Genomic DNA, 25,235 nt, shown 5'->3' on the forward strand with positions numbered 1-25,235 from the left:
TTCTAATCTATAGTAATTTAGACAGGGGGCTGTCCTGTACGTTGTAGGATGTTTAAGAGCATCCTGGCCTCTACCCACTGGACAACACTCCAAACCCCCAACAGCCAAAAAGATGGCCAGCTCTTGTTAAAGGCCAGCAACATCTGTAGGCACTGTGACAAGTAAAAGTGCTCCACTCAATTTTGAATGCTCCCAATTGAGAAACACAGATTTAGATAATACTTATTCTAGGACACAGGGCTAATAACATATCTGGATTTTAGTGAAGATCATGATATTTCAGGGCACGTGGTTTAATAAAACTAATTGTACAAATAGCATTCTGTGTTGTTCCGTATTATTATTCCATGGTAGGTCCTGTTAAAATGAGAGGGTAATCTTTCTCTGTGGATGTTTGTGAACTTGACTATGTCCATTCTCAAATCAAGAAAGATTTTCAGTGCATGAAACTCCTTTCTCATTCCTTGCTATATTCCCTGTTGTCCAAAAATTGTGTCAGGTATCCTGCTTTCCAATTAATTGGAAGAAAAATGGACAAGCAGCCTTTCATCTTTAAAAATAAAATTAAAATTTTTACATAGGCCTTATTTTATGTGATAACTCTCCGTAGAATCCCCAAAGTCACAGTATAGTTGTAGGCACACATAAACTTTTTTGCTTTATCTTGATTCATTTATAAGAACTTTGTCTACAGAAGCAACTCATAATTAGTCTGTGGGAGTCTTATACTCATTGTATATTTAGAAGTCACTATCTAAACTTTTTAAGTCTGTAGATGTAAGGTGGCTAGGTCTGAATATACTTTTTTTTCTTTCTAAAACAGGAATATTAAGAAAATCACTTTACCAAGTATTGGTCGGTTTCGTCATTTTACCAATGAAACCTTGCTAGATATTTTATTTTACAATAGCCCAACCTACTGTCAGACAATTGTGGAAAAAGTGGGAATGGAGATAAACCGTCTGCATGCACTTTTTATGAGTCGGAATCCAGACTTCAAAGGAGGAGTCTCTGTTGCTGGTCACAGTTTAGGTAAAACTGTCAAATATCCAATTTTAAACATAATTTTTGTTGAGTAATCGCTGCTTTTAGTGAGGGTGACATTGTTAGTACAAGATCTAGAATTATGGATTTTAAGTTTTATAAAGGGTAGACATGAATGCGTTTAGGTTCTGCCTTTGCTTTTCAATTACCTAGGAATGCTTTATATTTTAATTTATTCTGCTGTTTTGGTAAAACAAGAATATTGATGATCAGATCTTGATTGACATTTAACTTTTGTATGACTTCTGCCTAGGGACTTTGGAGAAAAAAGTAGGAGACTTTACTTGGTGTTATAAAAGTATGAGTCATTATAAAACAAAATGTAATTTTTTTTAGGTTCTTTAATATTGTTTGACATCTTATCTAATCAAAAGGATTTGAATTTGTCAAAGTCTCCTGGGGCTTTTGCTGTTGCTAATGGAGTTGTGAAGCAGCCACGTTTTCAGGAAAAGCAGGTATGGCCTGGTTACATATTTAGATTAGAGATGAAGTCAAACGGTTTTCTAAAGCCTGAACTGTTTCCTGAAATTTTTTTTTTAAGTTTATTTAAGTTATCTCTAACACCCAATGTGGTGCTCAAACTTGTAACCCTGAGATCAAGAGTCTTATGCCCTTCTGACTGAGTCTGCCAGGTGCCCCTGAAATGTTTTTATAAATCAAAGTACCCTGAGGTTTATATGTGTGATAGAATCATTTAACTTCTTTGAGTTTCTCACTTGTCTTCCTTATGGATTATGAATTTAAATGTGAGAGAAAGTTTATTATTTAAAAAAATGTTAAGTAAATTATTGTAGGAAATGGGAGCAAGAGTGATTTATTATTCAATTGATATACTTTTTTAGAATATTCAGACTTTGGATGATAAGCTACCTAAAATTACGATTTCTGATGGGAACAAAATTGTTTAAGATTTGCTGTAGACCAGGAGACATTTTATGGGAGTTTTTCTGAGGTTTGCAGTGTTCCCCTGACTTTCTTTTCTTTTTCCTTAAGATGCCTGACGAGCCAAAGTTGACTTTGGATGAGTCTTGTGACCTTGACATTGAAAATGAAGAAGTCCTAAGTTTGCAGGAAACTCTGGAAGCACTTAGCCTCTTTGAATATGTTAGCACTTTTGAAAAGGAAAAGATTGATATGGAATCTCTGGTACTAAGGATAGTTTGATTCTTTTTTTTTTTTTTTGGTGGGCAGCAAATCAAAGTTTATTGAGCGATAGTAAAGTGATAGTACAAAGCTCCCAAAGAGGAAGGGGACCTGAGAGGGTTGCCCTGATTCATTTTTTTTTTTTTTTTAAGATTTTATTTACTTATGTGACAGAAAGAGAGCGTGCACAAGCACAGGGAACAGCAGGCAGAGGGAGAGGGAGAAGCAGGCTCCCTGCAGAGCAAGGAGCCCGATGTGGGGCTCGATCCCAGGACCCCGGGATCATGACCTGAGCTGAAGGCAGATGCTTAACTGACTGAGCCACCTGGGCGCCCCAGTTTGATTCATTTTTGTTTGAAATTGTTTTTCCTGTGTATAAGATCAAAAATTAAGCATCATTTGAATACTCTTCTATCATAATACATTTCAGATAAGGCAGAGACTTAAATGTTTAAAAATGGAAAAACACAGGAGTTTTGTTTGTTTTTTTAAAGATTTTATTTATTTATTTGTCAGAGAGACAGAGCACAAGCAGGGAGAGCGGCGGGCAGAGGGAGAAGCAGGCTCCCTGCTGAGCAAGGAGCCCGATGTGGCACTCGATTCCAGGATCCCGGGATCATGACCTGAGCCGAAGGCAGACGTTTCACTGACTGAGCCACTCAGGCGCCCTGTTTGTTTTTTAGTATAATCTGGAAGGGCTTCTAAGTATGGCACAAAACCCAGAAGCCATAAAAGAAAAATTACATAGCAGGAGATGCCTTAAACAACATCTAAAGGCCAGTGATAGATTAAGAGGAATATTTGGAACACACATTAGAGACAAAGGGGCTTATTTCCTTATTATTCAAAGCTCCTATGAATTAGTTACACAAAGACCATCAACACAATAGAATAGGTGAAGACTGTGAACAGATGATATTCAGAAAAGGAAATAACAAATGGCTTCTTGTCATATGAAAACTCTTGAGAAAAAGGCAGATTGAAAGTGCAGTGAGTTTTTTTATAACTTCGGTTTGGCAAAAATAAGGAGCTTGTTAATATACTATGGGGCCAGGATGAGGGTAAGTGGGCACGGTTTACATATTGTTAGTAAGACTATAAATTGGTACAGCCTCTGGAAAGCAATTTGGAAATCCCTTTTATTATTATTTTTAAAATTTTTATTTATTTATTTTCTTTTTAATGAGGATTAACTTTCTTTTTGATGAAGATTTTAGTCTATTCAAAATGATAGAGTTGGAAATTTTATTTTATTTTTAAAATTTTTTATTTAAATTCAATTTAACATATACTATATTATTAGTGTCAGAGGTAGAATTCAGTGATTCATCAGTTGCATATACCTCCCAGTGTTCATAACGTTAAGTTCCCTCCTTAATGCCCATCATCCAGTTACCCCATCCCTCCCATCTCCCTCTCCTCCAGCACCCCTCAGTTTGTTCCCTATAGTTTAGATGGTAATACCTTTTAAAATACAAAAAATACCAAAAATCTTTTGCCCCAGCAATTTGCCAGTAGTAATTCCAAATACAGAAGTATTGACGCAAGAGTATCTATAAGGATACTCTCTCCAGCACTGTTTATGATAGCAAAACCTTAGAAATGCCTTCTGTGCCCACTGGTAGGGTACCAGTGAAATAGTTTATGGTGCATGCATGTAATGCAGTGCAGCTGTTGAATAAATGAGGCAGTGTCAGAGATAATGGTAGGAAATGATTTCTAAGATACGTTATGTGAAAAGAGCACAGTTCGGTCCCATTTGCATAGCAGGCCACACAAGGAAAACCAGACGGGCTGTGTATTCCGAAGGTGTCTCTGGAAGGAGAACAGATTGCAGTGGCTGCTGAGAGAATTGGGTGGTTGGAACAGGAGTGGAGGGGAGAGACTTCATTGCTTGATTGTGTAGCTTTTGAATTTTGTACAAGATGCATATATTTTCTGCCAAACATGACTAGAATGGTTTAGATGTGGAGGGCTCAGATTTTACAGCCTAAATTAATCCAGGATTTAAAAGCAAATTAACTTTTAAAAAATTGACTGGATCTTAAATTGCTTTTGGTGGTGTGGTTTCATTTTATCATTTCCTGATTTCAGTTTCACTTATCGATCCTTAGACTGATTAATGTGCTTGTTTGTTTGTTTTCTTTTAAAGCTTATGTGTACAATCGATGACCTGAAGGAAATGGGCATACCCCTTGGACCCAGAAAGAAGATCGCTAACTTTGTAAAACAGAAAGCAGTTAAACTGGTAAAGTTTATTTGTGCCCTAAAAACAGAAACCAAAACTCATCTTTTACTAGCTTGTTTATATTTTGGAAGTTTTTGTTAATACCAGTATGGTTAGGCAAGGGCACAGTGGTGGAGCTGATAGAAGTGCAGACTTTGGAGTCAGCCAGAGCTGGATTTCAATCCCAGTTAGGCTAGCTGACCATCCTGGTTTTCCTGGGACTGAAGAGAATTCCCAGGATGAAGGACTTTCAGTTTTAAAATTGGTATTTGGGGATTGCCTGGTGCAAAAACTGGGTAAGCCCTGGACAGGTAGATGAATTGGTCATCCCAGTTCAACTGCTTATTAACTCCCTATTCATGAGCAATTTGCTCAACTTTTTGGATCCTTGATTTCCCTAATTTCCAAAATGTGAATTATGCTACCTTCCTTATAGGGTTGGATTAATGCATGTAAGCTTAGCCCCCAATAAATGTTAGCTCATTTGCTCCCTTCTTAGTACTCACCATCTAAAGAGATAAGAATAGAGCCACTAAAATCTCATTAAATAATAACCAAAAAGCAAAAATTCTTAATACAAAAAGCAACAACTAAAAAGCATGTAGAAAGAAATAGAGCAATTGGGAAAAACTCACTTGTTTCATTTAATTTTCATTTATTTACTTATTTAAAGATTTTATTTATTTGAGAGAGAGAGAGCGAGTATGAGCAGGGGGAGGGGAGGAGCTGAGGGAGAGGAAGAAGCAGACTCCCTGCTGAGCAGGGGTCCAATGCAGGCTCTGCAGGCTTGATCCCAGGACCCTGAGATTATGACCTGAGCTGAAGGCAGGTGCTTAACTGACTGAGCCACCCAGGTGCCCCTAATTTTCATTTTTTAACCAAATTAATTTTACAGAGATTTTCTAAGTACTTAGAAATATGAGTACTTAGGGTGGCTACTTTATTTTTTTGTTGTTAACACGGTCTATGTTGATCCTTCCATCTTTTGAACTTCTGTGGTTCTTTTATTTGTGTTATGTATTTACAACTTACCATATGTCACTTTATATGTGAAGGACTATAAAGTTAGGACTGATTTGTTCTGATTAGCTTAAGCAGTTGAATTATTTAAGATTTTATTTATATCTTTTGGCTCAGGCACCGTGTCAGTATTTGGGATTTGGAGATGAACTGAGGGTATGTAGTCTCGTTAGGGGCAGAGATTGGACTACAAGTGACTCCATCAGTCCTGTAACAGAGTACTGTCCGTGCTGTCAGAGCCAGGGGAGGGGTGGCGGTTCTAGCCTGGGGAGAAGGGGCTGGGGAGGGTCAGAGAAGACTCCCCAAGTGGTGATGTTTGAGCTTAAAGAAGTAGGATCAGGGGAAATGGCCTTCCAGGAGTGGGCTTGTGTGTACCTGTGGCTGAAACAGCAGGTGAGCTGGGAATAGGGTAGGACAAGGGGTCCCGGAGGCTGGAACGGCAGGTGTAGGAGCTTGTATTTTCTCTTGTAAGGGAGGGGTTCTTAAGAATGTTTTTATGGCCATGAGAGTCATGGTGCTTTTAAATAAACCTTGTGAAATGCTTACCTGCTTATTATTCTATCACAAATTATGATTTAGTACCAAATCATCTGTTTAGTCTAAATTTTAATTTTAACTTTAGAAATTTTAAAATTTAAAAATATGTGCAATAAACTACATTATAAAATTTCAGCCGTGAGCAAATGTGTCTATAACAAATGAATTTTTGAACATGCTGGTTCCTTTCTGGTTTTTCCATTAACATTTGCTTTCTTTTGCTATTGGTTAGGGCCTACTGGCTGATACGGAGTGCTAGAGGAAAAAAGGAAAAAAAAAGGTAGCTAAGCTTAAAATTGAGACAATTTTATTATCAACTTGATTAAAAAGGTTTTTTTTAGGGGTGCCTGGGTGTGGTCAAGCATCTTACTCTTGATCTCAGCTCACGTCTTGATATCAGGGTTGTGAGTTCAAGCCCCACATTGGGCTCCACGCTGGGCATGGAGCCTACTTAAAAAAAAAAAAAAAAAAGTTTTTTTAAATCCTGTAACTGGAAGATTGTACCTTTTGACCCCTTTTACCCATTTCCTATACCCTCCAACCCCCATCTCTGACAACCACCAATCTGTTCTCCATTTTATGTTTGTTGATTTTTAGATTCCACATTTAAGTGAGATCATAGAGCATTTGTGTTTCTCTTTCTGACTTATTTCACTTAGCATGATGTCTGCAGGGTCCATCCATGTTGCAAATGGCAAGAGTTCTTTTTTTATTGATAAATAATCCTCTGTGTGTGTATGTATGTATACACACATACACACACAAACATATTCATCCACACACACCAAAACTTCATTCATTTGTCCATCAGTGGACATTTAGGTTATTTCCATATATTGGCTGTTGTGTAAATAATGCTAATGAAATTGGGGGTACAGGTGCCTTTTCAAGACAATGGTTTTGTTTCATTTGGTTATACCCCTAGAAGTGTGGAATTATTGGATCGTATGGTATATTTAACTTTTAATTTTGGGGGGATCCTCCATACTGTTTTCTGTAGTGGCTACATCAATTTACATTCCCACGAACAGTGCACAAGCGTTCCCTTTTCTCCACATTATTTCCAACACTAGTTATCTATTGCCTTTATTGATGATAGCCATTCTAACAGCTGGTGGGTGATAGATACCTTATTTTGGTTTTGATTTGCATTTCCCTGATGATTAATGATGTAGAACATATTTTCATGTACCTGTTTGCCGTGTGTATGTATGTCTTCTTTGGGAAAATGTCTATTTAGATCCTCTGCGCATTTTTTAATTGAATTAATTAAAAATTTTTTTGTGGGGCGCCTGGGTGGCTCAGTTGGTTAAGCGACTGCCTTCGGCTCAGGTCACGATCCTGGAGTCCCGGGATCGAGTCCCACATCGGGCTCCCTGCTCGGCAGGGAGTCTGCTTCTCCCTCTGACCCTCTTCCCTTTCGTGCTCTCTATCTCTCATTCTCTCTCTCTCTCAAATAAATAAATAAAAATCTTTAAAAAAAAAAAAAAAAAAAAAATTTTTTTGTGTGTGAATTGGACCGTAGTTTCATTTTAGCACAGTAAACCTCTTGCTTCAGTTTCCGAGGGGACGTTATTTGAGAACCACTGCCGCAGGGCAATGGGGCACTGAGAGGCTGTTAGCAGTCTCAGAGCACTCATTGTGATTACTCAGTGACTCAGTGAGAGGTGATGGGGGTATAATAGGAAGTGGAAAGGAAGGCTGGCAGACAGTTTTATTTCTTCTGTATTACTGCCTACTGAATTAAACAATTAGACTTGTTTCCCGGATTGCCTAGTGTTTGGAATTCGTTAGTAGACAGGCCGGTTTGGCCAGCTGTTCTGTTCAGGCGCCACGGGTGACTGTTCAAACCTGAGACAACGCAGTCCCCTGCAGCGTGGGGAGTGAGGACCCTGAAGTGTGGGCTTGTGGCAAACGGGGAAGGCCACCCATGGCAGCTGGTCACATACCCCTCACGTAGCGGCTGCCGTGTCAGGCTGTGGTCCGTGGGGGGTGGATTTGATCTTGCTACTGCGGGGATACACTGGTTCCACCGAGGCTCCCAGAGCTTTGGTTTACTTCCTTATTTACAGAAATACATGGATCTTAAGTGTTCAGCGTAGTACATTTTGAAAGTTTTTGCACCTGCGTAATCACCACCTAAAACAACAGTTAGACCATTTCTGTCACCAGATGGTTCTCTCCTGCTTCTTTCTAGTCCGCTCCTCCCACTGTACGACTCCTAACCCTGGTTTCCATCACCGTGGAGTTTTGTCTCTTCTGCAAGTTCATATAAGTGGGATCAGCGTCCTGTACTCTCTTGTATCTGGCTTCTTTTACTCAAAATAATGTTTTTGAGATTCATCCAATTATTGCATCATTTACAGTCCATTCCTTTCTGTTTCTGAGTCGTTATTCCGTTGTGGGACTCTAACCACAGTGTGCCCGTCTGTTCTTCCCCAAATGGTTCTGAGGAAGACTTGTCAGTGGCTCCATGCAGACATAATGGGTGTAAACATGTTGAAGGAAGAAATTTCTCCCCAAATCCACATCTTTATAGGAAGTGTGTATTTCACAATTATATGGTACTTTAATCTGTCTAAAGTTGAGTTCATAAAGGAAGATAGTTGGCATTTTGTATTAAAATTTTAAGTTAAATAGAAAAGTAGAGTGAATAGTGTAACGATAGCCAGTATTTAGATTTAACTGTAGCTGTTTTGCTGTTTTACCTTAGTCTCTTAATCATTTTTTTTCTTAAGAATTTTCAAGTAAATAGTAGAAATCATGGCATTTCTTCCCTAAATATTTAGAAGGACATTTCTCTGATTACCACACTGCCTAAGAAATTACTGATCATTCCTTAGCATTGAGATAGCATGTTCCATAGCGATAGTTGATTAACTTTTCCTCAGGGTTGTGTTATGAAATTTTGGTGTTTCACAGGAACAGAAAAAAGCAGCATTAGAAAAGAAGGCGATGATGGCCGCTTCGACAAAGGGACAAGAGGAAAGTGCTCAGAAAGCTAAAGAAATGGCTTCCCTCCCCTCAGAATCTAACGAATCCAAGAGGAAGCTTCCAGTTGGTGCCTATGTGTCTTCTGTGCATGTTGATTATGAGTCTTTTGAAGTTGGCACTGGACAGGTAAGTTTACATGTTGATTAGGGCTGCATATTTTATGTTGGAATCACATCTTTATTATTGGAGTTGGCCTTAAATAGTTAACGTTTATGGCGGGTGGAGAAAACATTTTCTCTCAGTAAGATTGCATACTTCTCTCAATAAAAAAATACTTATTTATTTTGAAATTTATTTTTTCCACCACTCATTATTTTATAACATTAGTCTCTCATAGCTACTAGCAGCTAGCAACAGCTACTGGCAATAGTTGGAAAATCATGTGAACACAGTTGTCCCGAGTTACCTGCTGTTTAGCTTTCTGTGGTTTCTGTTACCCATGGTCGTCTGTGGTCAGGAAGCAGATGATCCTCCTTCTGACATATGGTCAGAAGGTCAGTAGTAGCCTAATGTTACACCCCAAGGCCTATGTCATTCATCCTGCTTCATCTCATCACGTAGGCCTTCTATCTCACATCATCACGAGAAGAAGGCTGAGTACAGTACAAGAAGACATTTCAAGAGAGACACACTACATTCACATAACTTTTATTATAGTATATTGTTGTAATTGTTCTATTTTTTTATTGTTGTTGTTAATCTCTTACCCTGCCTAATTTATAAATTAAACTTTATCGTAGGTGGGTATGTATCGGCAGAGACATAGTATATAGAATACCGTCTTATCTGAGGTTTCAGGCATCCACGGGGGATCTTGGAATGTATCCCCTTGGATAAGGGGGGACTACTATATACTTAAATATCTGTGAGAGCAACTTGCTGCGTTCACTTACCTTACATTTTTTAGTATTCACAGTTCTTCCCTTGAAGAAAAAATTTGTTTTCTTTTTCAGAAAAATTTCTATAAAAATCGACCAAGGAGTCAACAGTGCTACATTTAATAATATACTTTATTATACTTATATCTCAATGGCTTAGAAGTATTAAAATCTTTTTAGACATTGTTACTTTCAGTATATTTATAGTTGTGTTTGTAAGGTTCCATTATCCTAAGTGAATTCATGACTGATTTAAAGAAGGCAGAAAATGGAACAGGGTGTATGTAATAGTCTGTTCAAGCTTTTAAACCCAGTTCATTGATAAAGATTGCATTTTTAAAATGTCCTTCTTTTGGGCGCCTGGGTGGCTCAGTTGGTTAAGCGACTGCCTTCGGCTCAGGTCATGATCCTGGAGTCCCGGGATCGAGTCCCACATCGGGCTTCCTGCTCAGCAGGGAGTCTGCTTCTCCCTCTGACCCTCTTCCCTCTCGTGCTTTCTATCTCTCATTCTCTCTCTCTCAAATAAATAAATAAAATCTTTAAAAAAAAAAAATAAAATGTCCTTCTTTTTAAATACGAGCAAACCTTAACTTTTTTTTTTTTTTTAGATTTATTTATGTGACAGAGAGCACATGTACGTGCGCACAGGCTGGGGGAACAGCAGGCAGAGGGAGAGGGAGAAGCAGGCTCCCCGTGGAGCAGGGAGCCTGAAGTGAGGCTCGATCCCAGGCCCCTGGGATCATGACCTGAGCTGAAGGCAGGTGCTTAACCGACTAAGCCACCCAGGTGCCCTAACTTGAGCATACTTTAGCAAATAAAGGGCAGTTATTTCCTTGCTTAACTGTGAAGGATCAGAGTATAGAAGAAGATTTAGGGGATTTATGGAACCAGGGGCTCCATGTGACCAGGACAGTGTCACTGTGTGTCCCTGTCCGGGAGCTGGCTTTTTCCATGAACCTGGAATCATGGGTGTCATTGTCTGTATGTCATCTCCTTATAGCTTTATGACCACAGAGGAAAAGAAATCTCCCCTGGTAGGTCCAGTTAGGAAAATATGCTTGACCTGGTTTGAGTTACAGGTCCATTTTGGCCAGTTTGTACTGCCTGGGGAATGGGGCACAGGTTGTTTGAGCCAGCCTAAGTCACATGCCACTGCCATGGTGGGTGGGCAAGTACGGTCTGTTACCCAAAGGGTTGTGGGGCAGTGTAAACAATAGCTTGTGTGCATCATTCATTGCCAGAAAGCCAAGAAACTGCCTAAGCAAGAGAAAAGAAAAGATACACTCTCCTTCTTCAGAACTATCCACTGTGAACTTTTGAACAAGGCCTTCTAGACCTTTATTTAAGCGTGTATATATATATATGTTTTAACAAAAATGGGGAAATACTACATATAATGTTTTACCAAAATATTATACTGCTGTTTTCAAACACTATATTATGAATATATTCCCATGTCAGTAAATATTTCTGTTATTTGTAATGACTGCTTTGTTTTACTGTTTGGACAGATAATGATTTGTCATTTACTTGTTTTTGGATGTATTAGTTTGCTCGGGCTGCTATGACAAAGTATCACACACTGGGTGGCTTTAAACAACAGAAATTTATTGTCTCTGTTCTAGAAGCTAGAAGTCCAAGAGCGAGGTGTCAGCAGGGCCACGTTCCCTTTGAAACCTATAGTGGAGAACCCTTCTTGGTCTCTTCCAGCTTCCGGCAGTTTGCCAGGCACTCCTTGGCTCATAGATGCAGCTGTCCAGACCTCTGTTTTCACATGCTCCTCCCTGTGTCTGCATCATCATCCCTCTCTGTGTCTGTCTCTGTGGCCAGATTTCCCCTGTTTATAAGAACACCAATCGTGTTGGATTAGGGCCCACCTAAATACCTTATTTTAACTTGATTACTGCTGTAAAGACCCTAGTTCCGAATAAGGTCTGAGGTACTGGTACGTGTGTCTTTTTTGTGGGGATACAGTTTCACCCATAACGTTGGACATGTAGGCAGTTTGTAGTTTTTCACTCTTAAGCAATCCAGTGCTGAACACTTTTAAACCAATTTTCTGTGCACATTCTTTGTTCTTTCCTTCAGTTAAATAAGTAGAAGTGGGGTAGGTGGGCCCAAGAATGTACACACGAAAATTCTGATAGTTACTTCTACTTGCCCCCGAAAAAGTTGTGTCGGTTTGTACTCTCGTAGGCAGTTTATAAGACTGACCCCTCTCTTTCCTCACTTAACACTGGTGCTATCATTCTCCTTTACAGATAGGTAGTGTTCTCACTTTCATCAGTTTCTTCTGGAAAAAGGACTTTTTCATGAAAACAGAAGATTTTTACTTTCTTTTTAATATTTCATTTATCTCTCTGATAACCTTGTAGGGAAAATGGTGTCTCACTGTCTTCCTGAGCATTAGAGAAATTAGACGTTTTCTCATATGTCTTCTAGGCATTTTTCTTTCGTGAAGTGTTGATTTTACCTACTTTTCTACTGAGTTTCTTTTTTTCTTTTCGGATATTTAAGAATTTCTGTATGTTAAGGATATTAGCTCTTTGTCATCTCTCTTGTAAATACCTTTTCCAGTTGGTAATTTTTCTCTTAACTTCGTATTTTCTTCTTTTTTCTTATCTGGAGCTGAGGGAAATGCATAATCTTGAGAGCATGTCCTGTGTGGCCCTCATCAGTAGCAGAAACCATTGAATTTGCAAATCTGAGGGCAAGCCAAGGGATGTACAGTCTAGACTTTGTTAGAAGGGGCAGCCTAGTGTAGTAGAAGGCATTGGATTTGGAATTTGGGAGTCCTCATTCTGCCATTCACTGGCTGAGTGCTCTTTGGTGAGTAATGTCATCTATCTGAGCTTCACTGTCTTCATCTGAGAAGTGGACACGATAATCTTGCTGTACCCCCCTTTTCAGGGGGCTTCTGTCGTGCTCTTGGATTATGCCGTTCATTGTTCTTCATTCTCAGGATACTCAAGTGACAAAGACCTCTATCCTGCCACTGAGCAAGAAACAGAAGAGTTTTGTAAACTGTAGAGTGCCATGAATGTATGTGCTTTCTCTTACTCTAGGCAATTGTCAGTGAGCTGAGGGGCTACATGCAAGCTGCCAAAACAGAGGCTCTCTTGGGACAAAGCATTTTTCTACTGGAAAGAAACTTGCTTGAACAAACAAAGATGGTAGTTATAAGAGAAGTAACAGTTGTTGAATGCTTAAAATACACCAGGCTCTGTGCTAAGCACTATATGTGGATTAGGTTATTTATTTTTCAACCCCATTATGAGTTTGGCATTGTTATGATCCCCATTTTATAGATGAGGAAACAGGCTGAGGCAAGAGAGGTTAAGAAACTTGCCCAAGGTCACACAGTAAGGCGTGGAGCCAGGATTCAAACCCAGGCAGTTTGAATCTAGAGTCTGCACTTTTAATGGTATTTATGATTATAATAAATATAATGCTTATTGTATACTGTGTATATTATGCTGGACAACAAGTAAAAGTATAGACGGGATGTAATAGTCTATGAAGATTTTAAAGAGAAATTTTTTCTCCCATTGGAATAGCTGACAATGATTATAAGCATTATAGGACACACCTAGAGTGGCTTCCTCTGTGTTGAGATGCTTTTAATTAAGTGCAGTTCCAGCTTGAACTTTGAATTTTTTTATAGGACATTGGAATGATGATCTTATATTGTTTTTTGATTCTTTCTAGGTTTCTGTTGTTTACAACTCATTAGACTTTGAACCAGAGATTTTCTTTGCCTTGGGATCTCCAATTGGTATGTTTCTCACCATTCGAGGAGTGGATAGGATAGATGAGAACTACAGGCTTCCTACGTGTAAAGGATTCTTCAATATTTATCATCCAGTGAGTGACTTGAACTACTTTTTATTTTGAAGATGAAATACCTACATAGAAACCTATATAAATCCTAATAGATTCTCAGATTCTTTTTTTTTTTTTTAAGTTTTCATTTATTTTTGACAGAGAGAGTGTACAAGCAGGGGAAACAGCAGGTAGAGGGAGAGGGAGAAGCCGATGTGGGGCTCGATCCCAGGACCCTGGGATCATGACCTGAGCCCAAGGCAGACGCTTAACGACTGAGCCACCCAGGAGCCCCAGATTCTCAGATTCTTATTTCTTAGGAACTAACTCTGATTTTGATGTACAACTCAACTCTTTGTCCTAACAGAGAATAGTCTGATACTGTCCAATAAACTTTTCTACCAGAAAGCCTTTGTTCAAAGAAATAATTCTATTGCTTTGCTTGCAAAGTAATTTTACTCACAAATTTGGAAGTCGTCTTATAATTACCAGTAGCTGAATAACTTGTGAAAAAAAATAAAAACCTCTGGTTTGGTAGTTATCCGTTTTGTTGCCCAATCAAGGTACATAACTCAAGATAAAAGAGCTTTTCCTAAATTTCCAATTCTTTTTTTTACAGCTTGATCCAGTGGCGTATAGATTAGAGCCCATGATTGTTCCAGATTTGGACCTGAAAGCGGTTCTCATTCCACATCACAAAGGCAGAAAAAGACTTCATTTAGGTGAAAAGCAAATACTATAATAACTTGTTTCCTTCCTCTCATTTTGTAATCTGTTAGTCCTAATGAATTATGTCCTTCCTGTCATTTGTAATTGAATTATGAAAATTTTAACACTAGATCTTTTCTGACAAAATTAATGTTATTTAAGTGCCTGATGTGTTTAGAACCTGTTTACTAAATGTTCAGAAGAGCTATAAAGAAAGTTTTGAATGAGTTGCTTCTCCTTGATGACTTTCTCCTTGATAAGGCGTTCTAATGGTTGAGATACTTAGGAATGGGGGAAGTCAGTACTAAAGTGATGAGATGCTTGGATTTTGATAGAATTTTGTCATAATGTTTGGTGGAGTTGGGAAGCAGAGTAACACAGGAATTAAGGACCAACAAGAAATAAACTTGATGCTAAGTCAAATGAGCTGTTAACTTCCTTGTTAACTAGATAAACTTTTCCAATTAAAAATGTTCATTAAACATAATGGATCAGTAATAATTCCAAGTGGGGTTTATGTTTCTCTTATGCCTGTTAATGGTATATATCTTCCATAGGTTTAAAGGTTTGGGTAGAAAGAATGGGAGTGCAGTAGAGAAGAGGGAGGAAAGTGAGCATACCCCCCCTGTTTTTTAAAGATTTATTTATTTATTTATTTGAGAGAGAGAGAGAGAGAGAGAGAGAGAGAGTGTACATGGGGGGTGGTCAGAGGGAGAAGCAGACCCCCCGCTGAGCAGGGAGCCCGATGCGGGACTCGATCCCGGGACTCCAGGATCATGACCTGAGCCGAAGGCAGTCGCTTAACCGACTGAGCCACCCAGGCGCCCCCTGATCATACCCTTTTATTGAAAATTGGATTTTCTTTGTTTCTTTTTTTCTTACATTGTGCTTTTAAAAAATATTTAACTCTTTTGGAGTTAAAATGGGAAATTTGACGCTCAAGTACCTTGAATTCAAATAGGATTTATCAGACAAAAGTAGAAAAGGCAGGGGTTTCTTCATTTTTAAATCAGAAGTGTATATTGTGGTTGTATTAGAATCTCAAATTGTCGAAACCATTTTACCACTACAGATTAGAAGAGTAGTCATCTCTTTAATCCTGTGGGCACATGTTTTTTAACTTACAGGAAAAAAGTACATGAATATGCCTACATTTTTATGGTATTTGAACTCCTTCTCCCACCCTTTTTTTTTTTCCTTTTGTGGAGAGAGGAAATTTATACATTTTGGGTGGTTTGGCTTTAGTTGTTAAAAAAAATGACAGAATAAGACTCTTCAAAACATTTTTTAAAAAAATTTTATTTATTTGTCAGAGAGGGAGAACGAGCACAAGCACGGGGAGCGGCAGAGGGAGGAGCAGGGAGCCCGACGCGGGGCTCGATCCCGGGACCCCGGGACCATGACCTGAGCCCAAGGCAGACGCTTAATGACTGAGCCACCCAGGCGCCCCTCTACAAAACATTTCAATATGCTGAGAGTTCTTGGCTGAGAAACTCTATGTGTTTGGCTTTTAAGAGAGGACTTATCCTGTCTGAGAAGAGTGTTAACTTTTGTTTTAATTTTTGTGGTACAGAATTTTATCCAGTGACTGACTTGATGTGTCATCTTAATCTCTTTAGAGTTGAAAGACAGTCTCTCTCGTATGGGATCTGATTTGAAGCAGGGTTTTATTAGCTCCCTGAAAAGTGCTTGGCAGACATTAAACGAGTTTGCCCGCGCTCACACCTCTTCAACTCAGCTACAAGAAGAACTGGAAAAAGTGGCCAATCAAATCAAAGAAGAAGAAGAAAAACAAGTAGTTGAAGGTAAATTGGACATTTGAGGCATTTTCTAGTACAAATGTTATTTGTAAATATAATACTTACGAATTATTTAATGGTGCTTTTCCTTTCTGGTCTTTTTTGTTAAAATGTAGGGGTTCTTTTATAAAGGAAAATCTGTTAGGATAAACTCCTTCAAAATGCATGTCCGTCTTTTTCTGGGTGTTACCCTGATAGTTGCTGGACTTTTTACTCTGCAATCTTAAGTTTTTGTTGAGATTTCTAAGGCCAGAGTGGAGTATCAGTGTTGAGAGCTAAGCTTGTATTCAAGCATTTTAAAGACCCGTTGTAAGAAGTTATCTTCCTGATGCTGTTGTTTCCCTGTGTTGTTGTATTATAGACTTTATCTGCATTGTTAGGTCATTGTGCCGTGATGTTTTTGACTCTCAGATTCTAATTCTGTTTCCTTTCTTTCTACAATGCTCTCTCACCCCTTTTCTTCAAAACTTCTGTCAGCTCGTTGGCTCTTTCTCCTCTCTCTCGGGTAACCAGCCCCTCTTCCTTCCCCTGGCTCTTTGGAGGAATGGCAAGTGAGCCTGCTAGTTCCCCAGGTTGCTACGTGTGTCAAGCGATATTCTCTTGAGCCCAGAAAGTCAGCTAAAGTCAAAGGATAATGATTAAGTGATTGACTTTGATATTGAAATGGTTTAAATTCTAGCAGAAAAGATTGTTGAAAGTCCAGATTTTTCCAAGGATGAGGACTACTTAGGAAAGGTTGGAATGCTAAATGGAGGCCGCCGAATTGACTACGTTCTTCAAGAAAAGCCAATAGAGAGTTTTAATGAATATCTTTTCGCTCTTCAGAGTCATTTATGCTATTGGTAAGTGGTTTCTTCTTTGATAACATTCATGTGGCCTTTAGGTGCTAGCACATAGAGCAGTTTTAGGGAGACTCTAACTGATTTATCATTTATGATGGAATATTAATTACAACTGCCATATATTCAAAGTCTATTTTCCCCCTTTATTATCCACAAGATGGCAGTGTATCATCTCTCTTTGAACAAAGGCCTTTGGTACTGGCACACTGATTTTGTAGGGATACCTTTCACAGAAGGGGAGTGGTAGGGACTTTGAAAAGCCATCCTGTCACCATGGAGGATTGCAACATAGCTGTTTTGTAGCTGATTGGTATCTATCCAGTTTATAAGGACAGCTTTAAAACTACACTTACTGTATTGTCATTTGCCTTTCTTAGTGAGGGTTGAATAGAACAAAGTCTGCATTTTCCACCTTTATGCATAGAGGTCTCTTAAGTAAAAATGTTCTTTTCTTTGTGATAGGGAATCTGAAGATACTGCCCTGTTGTTACTTAAAGAAATTTATCGAACAATGAACATTAGTCCAGAACAACCCCAGCATTGATTGGACTGCAGTGTCACTGTGTAAGTTTATCTTTATTGTGTGCATACAATCTGAATGTTTCATTCTGAAATCTTTTTTTTTTTTTCTTTTTTAAGTAATCTCTATGTCCAACGTGGGGCTGGAACTCATGATCCTGAGATCAAGAGTCACACGCTCCACCGACTGAGTCAGCTGGGTGCCCCTCTGAAGTCTTTTTTATGGAGTTGATGTTGACTAGAATTTTCCCTTTTTTCTGTTTCTTCCTAGTGTTTCTTTTTTCTTTTTTTAAAAAATTCAGAATAGAGACATTAAAGAGGGAAATTGGTTTGCAAGCTATATTTCTGACATGTTATAGTTTTCTTCCTAATTCTGCATAAAATTTGAGTTCTTTTATTTTCATTTTTTTCTAAAAGGTATTCCCAGGAATATCAGTTAGGAATTCCTTTGGTTGTAGGTAACAGAATCCAACTCACAGTACCTTAAATGAATAGAGGTTTATTTTTCTTGTGTAATAGGAAGGGTTCATCTGTTGAATGATATCACTGGACATTCACACATTGTCGGCATCTTTTTATCTGCATGTCGGCTCTTAATCCATAATTATAAGATGGCTCCTCTGGTTCCAGGCACTGTGTGTACATTTAAGACACGAATAAGGGGGAAAGGACACTGGCAGTTATTTCTAATCCTTTTATTTTTTATTTTATTTTATTTTATTTTAATTTTTTAAAGATTTTATTTCTTTATTTGTCAGAGAGAGATAGAGAGAGAGTGACACAAGCAGGGAGAGCAGCAGGCAGAGGGAGAAGGGAGAAGACGCTGAGCAGGGAGCCTGACGTGGGGCTTGATCTCAGGACCCTGGGATCGTGACCTGTGCCGAAGGCAGACGCTTAACTGATTGAACCACCCAGGTGCCCCGTTCCTGGCATTTTTTAATTTGCTTTTTTAAGAATTTATTTTTATTTATTTGACAGACAGCGAGAGAGGGAACACAAGCAGGGGGAGTGGGAGAGGGAGAAGCAGGCCTTCTGCCGAGCAGGGAGCCCGATACAGGGCTCGATCCCAGGACCCTGGGATCATGACCTGAGCCGAAGGCAGACGCTTAACGACTGAGCCACCCAGGCACCCCACTTTTAAATTTTCAAATAATAAATGTTAAGTTCAGCCCCCACCTTCTTATTTTGGAGAGAGAACCACTTTCAGTAGGGTTTCCTTGGATTGCCCCATGTACATCCAGTTAAATGTACGTGCGTGTAAAAACAAAGGGATCTCATTGAACGTATTATTTTGCAACTTGATGTTTTTGATCAGCCTTATAACTTGCACAGCTTTCCATATTGGCTTGTATCTTTTTCATTCTCTTTCATGGCTACATAGAAATGTAATGTGGCTATATTCCATCTTTTTTAGCCAATTTTCCATTAATGCACACTTAGATCATTTCCTAATGTAGATTAGGGAGTTTTAGTCAACAGATAGGTAAGAGGTCTGAAAAGCCATTTTATAATCAGACTCTTGATACAGTTTTATCTGTTCTCACCGTTTCCGGTATTACAGTACTAAAATAAACTAAAGGTAATGTCAAAAGCTACCCCAGTTCAGATTTTCAATTACAAAATAGTCTCTCACTTGGTCCACAAATATTTATTTGGTACTCACTATGTGCTGGGCACCAGTTTTCATGCCGTGGATAAGTGGAAAATAAGATAGTATTCTCACCTTTAAAGAACTTACCTTCTACCGGGAGGAGATCAGTAGTACACCTGTGCTCCAATCTGTAAGTAAATTTCAGATATTGATAGGTTTTGTGGAGATAAAATAGGAAGGTATTGTGAGTGATGGGCTGCTTCTGGGGAAGACCTCGCTGAGATGACATTGGAGTTGAAATTTGAAAGATGAGAAGGAGGTGGACATCTGAAGATTTGGGGAGAATGATCCAAGCAGAAGGAAGGGCAGCTGCAAAGGTCATGAGATGGGAAGAGATATGTCATGTTTGAGGGACAGAAAGCAGGCCAGTATGGCTGGGGTGATGCTGCCATCCTGAAGGGGAGCTCAGGAGTAGAGGAGTCAGGGTTGGGTGGGCCTGGTGATGAGGAAGCTGGCAAGGCCTTTGCATTCTACTCAAAGTATAATGGAAACATGGAGGGTTTTAACGGGAAGAGTGGTATGACTTGGCTTAGACTTCAGAAGGAATGCTCTGGGTGCTGGCTGGAGGGCAGACTGCTGGGTAACCTGGAGGGAGGAAGAATAGTTAAGAGGTTGTGGTGATATTGACTGGTGCTCTAGTGGTAGGGGTGGTGAGAGATGATTGAGTTGTAGGTATGCTTGGAGGGGGGAAGTCCAGGACTTCTGGATAAGCTCATCATGAAGGAGGAAGGAAAGAAGTTGAGGATGACTCCTAGGATTTTGATGTGAGCAGCTGGGTAGATTATGGTACCTTTTCCTGAGAAGGCTTGTGGACAGAGCATAGTTATTTTGTGAGGTGTGGGGATGGGGATTTGTAGTTCTGTTCTGTTTAGTCAGTAGTTGATGTCCTGGAGCTGATGGTCTGAAGCTCAGAGCTAAAGGTAATGACCTTAAAATCAATTATCAGCATATACGTGGCCATTTGAAACCAGAAACAGGATGAGATCACCTTGGAGTGTGTAAGTGGAGAAGAGAAGAGGCCTGGTGGACAAGGAGGAGCCATTTAAGTGAAAGAAGATTTGGGGGCTTGTGATCTCAGGGAAGCTGAGAGAAGATTACTTCGGGAGAGAGTAGTCAGCAGTGTTCAGTGCTGCTGAGAGAGGCTAAGGAAGGGGAGGACCAAGACTTGGCCATTGGCTTGAGGCAAACATAGGACATCATTGGTGACCTTGAGAGCAAAGGTGTTTTCATGTCATGGCAGAGGTAAAGTGGGTGGAGGAGAGGTAAGGGTCGGAGAGGAAAGAGTTCTGCTGTGAAGGATAATAGAAATAAGATGGGGACACTTTATGACAGCAAGGTGTGTTTGTTTGCTACTGAGAATGATCCAGTATTAGGGGTGAAATTGAGAAGGAAAGAGTAAAAGGGGGTAATTGTGGAGGGAAATACTTGAAAAGGTAGCGTGGGAAGGGGCCAAGGCCAAGTGAAGCATTTAGCCTTAAGAAAGGAGCAGGGACGCGTCTTTCCCGGTGGCGGACGAAGGAGGGGAGTATGGGCACTGGTAGAGATAGGATCCTCTTTCCTCTGGGGGCGGACGGACAGTAAAGAAACCACTGCAGGGTGCCAGATGGTGGAAACAGAGCAGCAGGTAAGGGAGAGAGGGAGCGCACTTGGGGTGGGCCGAGTTGCTATTCTGTATAAGATGGTGAGGGACGCTCTCACTGGTAACGTGTCACTGAAGCAAGTAAGCCAGGTGGGTATCTGGGGAAAGAAGATCGTTTCAGACTGAGAGAAGTAGATCTATCAGAACATAAGAGCCGTCTCATTCTTTGTAATGATTGTGTCGTATCCCGTTGACTGCTGCACTGTAGTTTTTTAGCCAATTCTTTGTTGATGGGCATTTGGGTTATTCTGATCTTTTACTAATATAAACAATGCTTTGGTGATACATGATGTTCAATAGTTGTATTCCATTTTATAGTTCTATTATTTATTAAAGTATTTATGTTATCTACCATTGTTGGGTGTTTAGTGTTTTTCCAGCTTTATTACAAATCTGACATAGTTGCATGTACCTTTTGCACATATCTCTTTGGGATAAATTCCTGCATGTCGCATTGCTGGATCTAAGAATATTGCACATTTGCAAAGGATTTTGATCTACACCTGTTGTTAAATTATGTTTCAGAAAGGTTGCTCAATTTTCATGTCTGTGTAAGTGCTGGTTTTCCCGTATCCTTGCCAACACTGGGTATTACCATTTTTTAAAATTTTGCTGATTTGATAGCCATGAATTTTTATCATTGTTTTTGTTTATATTTCCGTCACTAGTGACATGGAGCATTTTTGGTATATTTTGGTGGCCATTTGTCTTGTCAGTTGTCTAGTCTTGGCCTTTGAGCAAAAGGTGTGGAGATGTGGTGTAGGGTATTTTTGTTTCTAACTGATTTATAGTTATGATATTTTAAGGGTATTAACGCTTCATCACTGCAGAGTTGTTTTCCAGTTTGACATTTGCCTTTTATTTTTGCTTATGCTTTGGCTTTTGGGGGGTTGGGTGGATAGAGAGCATGTTTTAAGAATAGGTAGGCCTAGGGCACCTGGGTGGCTCAGTTGGTTAAGCAACTGCCTTCGGCTCAGGTCATGATCCTGGGGTCCTGGGATCGAGCCCCGCATTGGGCACCCTGCTCAGTGGGGAGTCTGCTTCTCCCTCTGCCTCTGCCTGGCACTCCCCCTGCTTGTGCGCGCGCTCCCTCTCTCTTTCTCTCTCTCTCTCTCTGTAAAAATAAATAAATAAAATCTTTAAAAAAAAAATAGGCCAGTCTTTTGAGATTATCATTTCAATAATTATGGTTAAATTTTTTTGTTCTTAAATGATTTTGGTTTTCACTTAACTTTATAGTTTAGAAGAATATAGTTTAGAAGAATAGAGAGGGTTTTAACTTTTTTCTTAGTTTTTTTTTTTTTTTTGCCTGTGCCATATATTGAAATGTATCCTTTTGTCATTGATGTTTCTATGATATGCTCTGGTTTGACATTTTTTTATGTTTGACATTTTTTTATATGCCTAGTATTTGTTTTCTTTCCCTTTTTTTTGATGGGAAAATTGATTTTTAAAAATTTTTTAATTCCAGTGTAGTTAACATACGGTGTTAAATTCATTTCAGGTGTACAATGTAGTGATTCAGCACTTCCAAACGTAACTCGGTGCTCATCACAATAAGTGTACCCAGTATTTGTTTTCTAGGCTTTGGGACATCTCTTCTATAGACTTATTTATCTGCCTACCATATTTCACTGATTTCAAGTCCTATAGATTCCACATTTTATATTTAAATTTGGACTGCATCCTCTAATCAGCTGTTGCCTGGATGGCAGTTGAGTTCTTCCCGAGATGGTTTGCATTTTTTTCTGCCATTTACTGGGCCGGGGGCGGGTGGGGGGAAGGGGTGCGGGAGGGAGGGGTCATTACCAACCTGAGTCTTCTTAAACTAATTTCTCTGCTTGAGATATTTTGGACTATGCTGCTAGTGTGAATTCAGACCACAAAATTTGTGGGCTGGCAGGGCTGGGGGACCAGTTCAAATACCAAGGAATATTTTTCCCCCTCTTCCCATTGTCAAGGAAGACGTGTGCAGACTTCTTTGCTGTCCCTTGTAGAGGAAGGGTTATTTTTTTCTACCCCTCATTGAGGCTCTAGCCCTCCAGTGTCCCCACTTTTTGAGGTGGTCTCTGTCTCCTTTTAGACTCTGTATCCTGAGCATCTTTCCTTTTCTTTGCATGGGTACATAAAATAATGGTGCATCTTACATTTGATGGTGTCTTACACTTAGTGAAATATGGTGTTTTAGTGATTGTAACTTGATAGATTTTACTGTCTCAGTGCAAGTTCTAGTATACCATAAGTCTTGGCTCTTGTTCCAAATGAATTTTGAAATGACTCAAGTATCCCTGACAGTCTCTCCACAAAACAAAGCAAAACAAAACCCAAACAATGTTCTAGGATTTTAATATCACCTAATAATAAAAACTAAGAACCTTTCATTTCACATAATTGTTCACTGTTCATTGTTTTCTTTCTTCTTATATTTGGTTGTAAAATTTGGGCAGGAACTTAAGTTCCTGATACCGTTTTAATACTATGAAATAATTAATTTAGAATATCGACAGCTCTATACATGGTTCATGTTAAGTGGAGAGCACTTCTGTTGAATAATTCTTTGTGTTTATCGCCCTTAGTCCTTTTTAGAATTGTTCTTTAAAAAGCCTCACATGAACTTGACAGGAATTTTTTCTTTTACTTTCTATACTCTTTGTGTTCTGAAGATCTACCACACTAGTTAATCTCGCTGAACACTCCCAGCTGCACTTCTGTCCCTTCAGAAGCCCCGAGGCCTTGTGCTCACAGGCCTGGTTCTTCAGAGGCAGTTAATGGTGCAGGTGTGGTAAAGCTGAGCACCTGACAGAATATTCTTTTACTTCAGAAAGGAACAACAGTGCGTAGTATATTGTTACTGTAAGTTTGCAAAGTTCACCAAGGATTCTTTTTTTCTCTTAAAGACTTTCTTGTCTTTCCAGAAAGTTGGAGTAGAAATTTACATTGCTGAGAAAACTCTCAGAGGACATTCCCACTTTGCTCCTGTGATGGATGACAGAAAAGTGGTTCATCAACGTTTGCTCAGAAAGAATTCTCACAAGTAGGAAGTCATTTAAAAGAAAACGTACAGAACAAAAAGACAATGAAGAAAATCAGTACCATGTTTGGACAGTGTAGATAAGAAAATATAATTTTAAAAATGATGCAGTTAAAAATTCCTCAGATCAGGTTAGTTGTACAGCTGTCAAAGTAATGGCGTGATATCAATGAAGAAATATTTGTGGCATGCAGACGGTTATTTCTGTTTCTTAAAGACCTGTTGTCAATGGGCTATTAAACTTGCATTTTTTTGTAATTAATGTAGTATGTTCTTTTATTCAAGTATGGACTTCTTAAGAAACCATAGTTATATGATTTTCCAAAAATTTGTGTTCTACTTTAAATGTGAGTTGTAGTTCCCAGCTGCTTTACTGAGGGGTCATTTGTGTCTAAGAGGAAGTAGCCAAGATTGCTTATATTCCAATTTGAATCTGAGGTTTTATGAAGCCTTTCAAGCGCTTGCTGAGCATGTAGTTGTGGAAGTGAGATGCTCCTGCAGCACAGAAGTCCTGGGAGGTGCCCTCCCGGGACATCCATGTCTGCTAGTTGGGGCGTTGGGGGGGGCAAATGGGAGGCTTTCCATTTTGTCATCGGAGTTAGCTATGCAGTTGCCTTGTTGCTAAACTTTCAATTAATGTGAGAACCAAAGTAGAGTTTCTTGGGGGTTTTTTTGTTGTTCTTTTTCTTTTTTTTTGCTTTGCATTAATTTCACTTATACCAAAGTGTTTCAAAGTATGAAATGTATTGCTTCTAGACTATAAATCTACTTCCTGAAAAGACTGTTCTGTAATATTTCACTTTGTTTTATTATAACTTCAAATTATCTTAAATATTTTCCTAATACACGGGAATGCTGATATTTCTTCTTTTGTTATGTGGTAGAAACATTTTACACTGTTTATTACATAGTTCTCATGGAACATAGAATTTTTTGAAAGCAACATATGATACACATTTTTTGTGTATATATTCTAATTAGTGTGAATAAAATAGTAATTGCATTTTTAAAAAGCAGCAAATGTTTCTCGTCTTCCTTAAAAATAGGCCTGTGAGTTCAGCGTTCATTTACTTTTCACTGTGAGTCCCTGCTGTATATAGTTAATTCATAGCATTTGCTCCTAATAATTGAATTAAGACAACAATTTTAGAGCTGCACGTGATCTCGGGCAACATAATTCATGCCAGCTACCTCATTCGATCGCTGAGGATGCAACAGTGCTTGCCTTTCTCTGGCTGCAGATCTAGGGGCAGATTGGGCTGGAATACAGTTTCACTGATTCCCTTTTGGCCTTCATGTCTCTACACCTAGTACTACTGCTTTTCACTTAATTTCCACTTAACTTAACCCAAAGTGATGAAATAAAGAAAAATGAATGTTA

At 39.1% G+C, this 25,235-nt stretch overlaps 1 protein-coding gene across 4 annotated transcripts in view; it reads left to right on the top strand.

Annotated features, from left to right (window-relative positions):
- LOC113923465 (SEC23 interacting protein) overlaps window positions 1-24,112 on the top strand; it is a 41,177-nt gene extending 17,065 nt beyond the window's left edge. The window contains exons 9-19 of one of the 4 annotated variants that reach the window (XM_027596246.2): window positions 824-1,032; window positions 1,381-1,499; window positions 2,038-2,190; window positions 4,340-4,435; window positions 8,894-9,091; window positions 13,552-13,707; window positions 14,285-14,387; window positions 15,993-16,178; window positions 16,855-17,014; window positions 17,477-17,578; window positions 23,739-24,112. In XM_027596246.2, the coding sequence (XP_027452047.1) occupies window positions 824-1,032; window positions 1,381-1,499; window positions 2,038-2,190; window positions 4,340-4,435; window positions 8,894-9,091; window positions 13,552-13,707; window positions 14,285-14,387; window positions 15,993-16,178; window positions 16,855-17,014; window positions 17,477-17,558 (1,462 nt within the window). In that variant the 3' untranslated portion in view covers window positions 17,559-17,578; window positions 23,739-24,112. Of the gene's footprint in view, window positions 1-823; window positions 1,033-1,380; window positions 1,500-2,037; window positions 2,191-4,339; window positions 4,436-8,893; window positions 9,092-13,551; window positions 13,708-14,284; window positions 14,388-15,992; window positions 16,179-16,851; window positions 17,015-17,476; window positions 17,579-23,720 lie in introns of all 4 variants that reach the window. The other 3 variants (XM_027596244.2, XM_027596242.2, XM_027596245.2) reach the window with 3 other exon arrangements.
- The last annotated feature ends 1,123 nt before the right edge of the window (window positions 24,113-25,235 follow it).

Source organism: Zalophus californianus, chromosome 15 (genome assembly GCF_009762305.2).
Source record: "Zalophus californianus isolate mZalCal1 chromosome 15, mZalCal1.pri.v2, whole genome shotgun sequence".
Taxonomy (NCBI): domain Eukaryota; kingdom Metazoa; phylum Chordata; class Mammalia; order Carnivora; family Otariidae; genus Zalophus; species Zalophus californianus.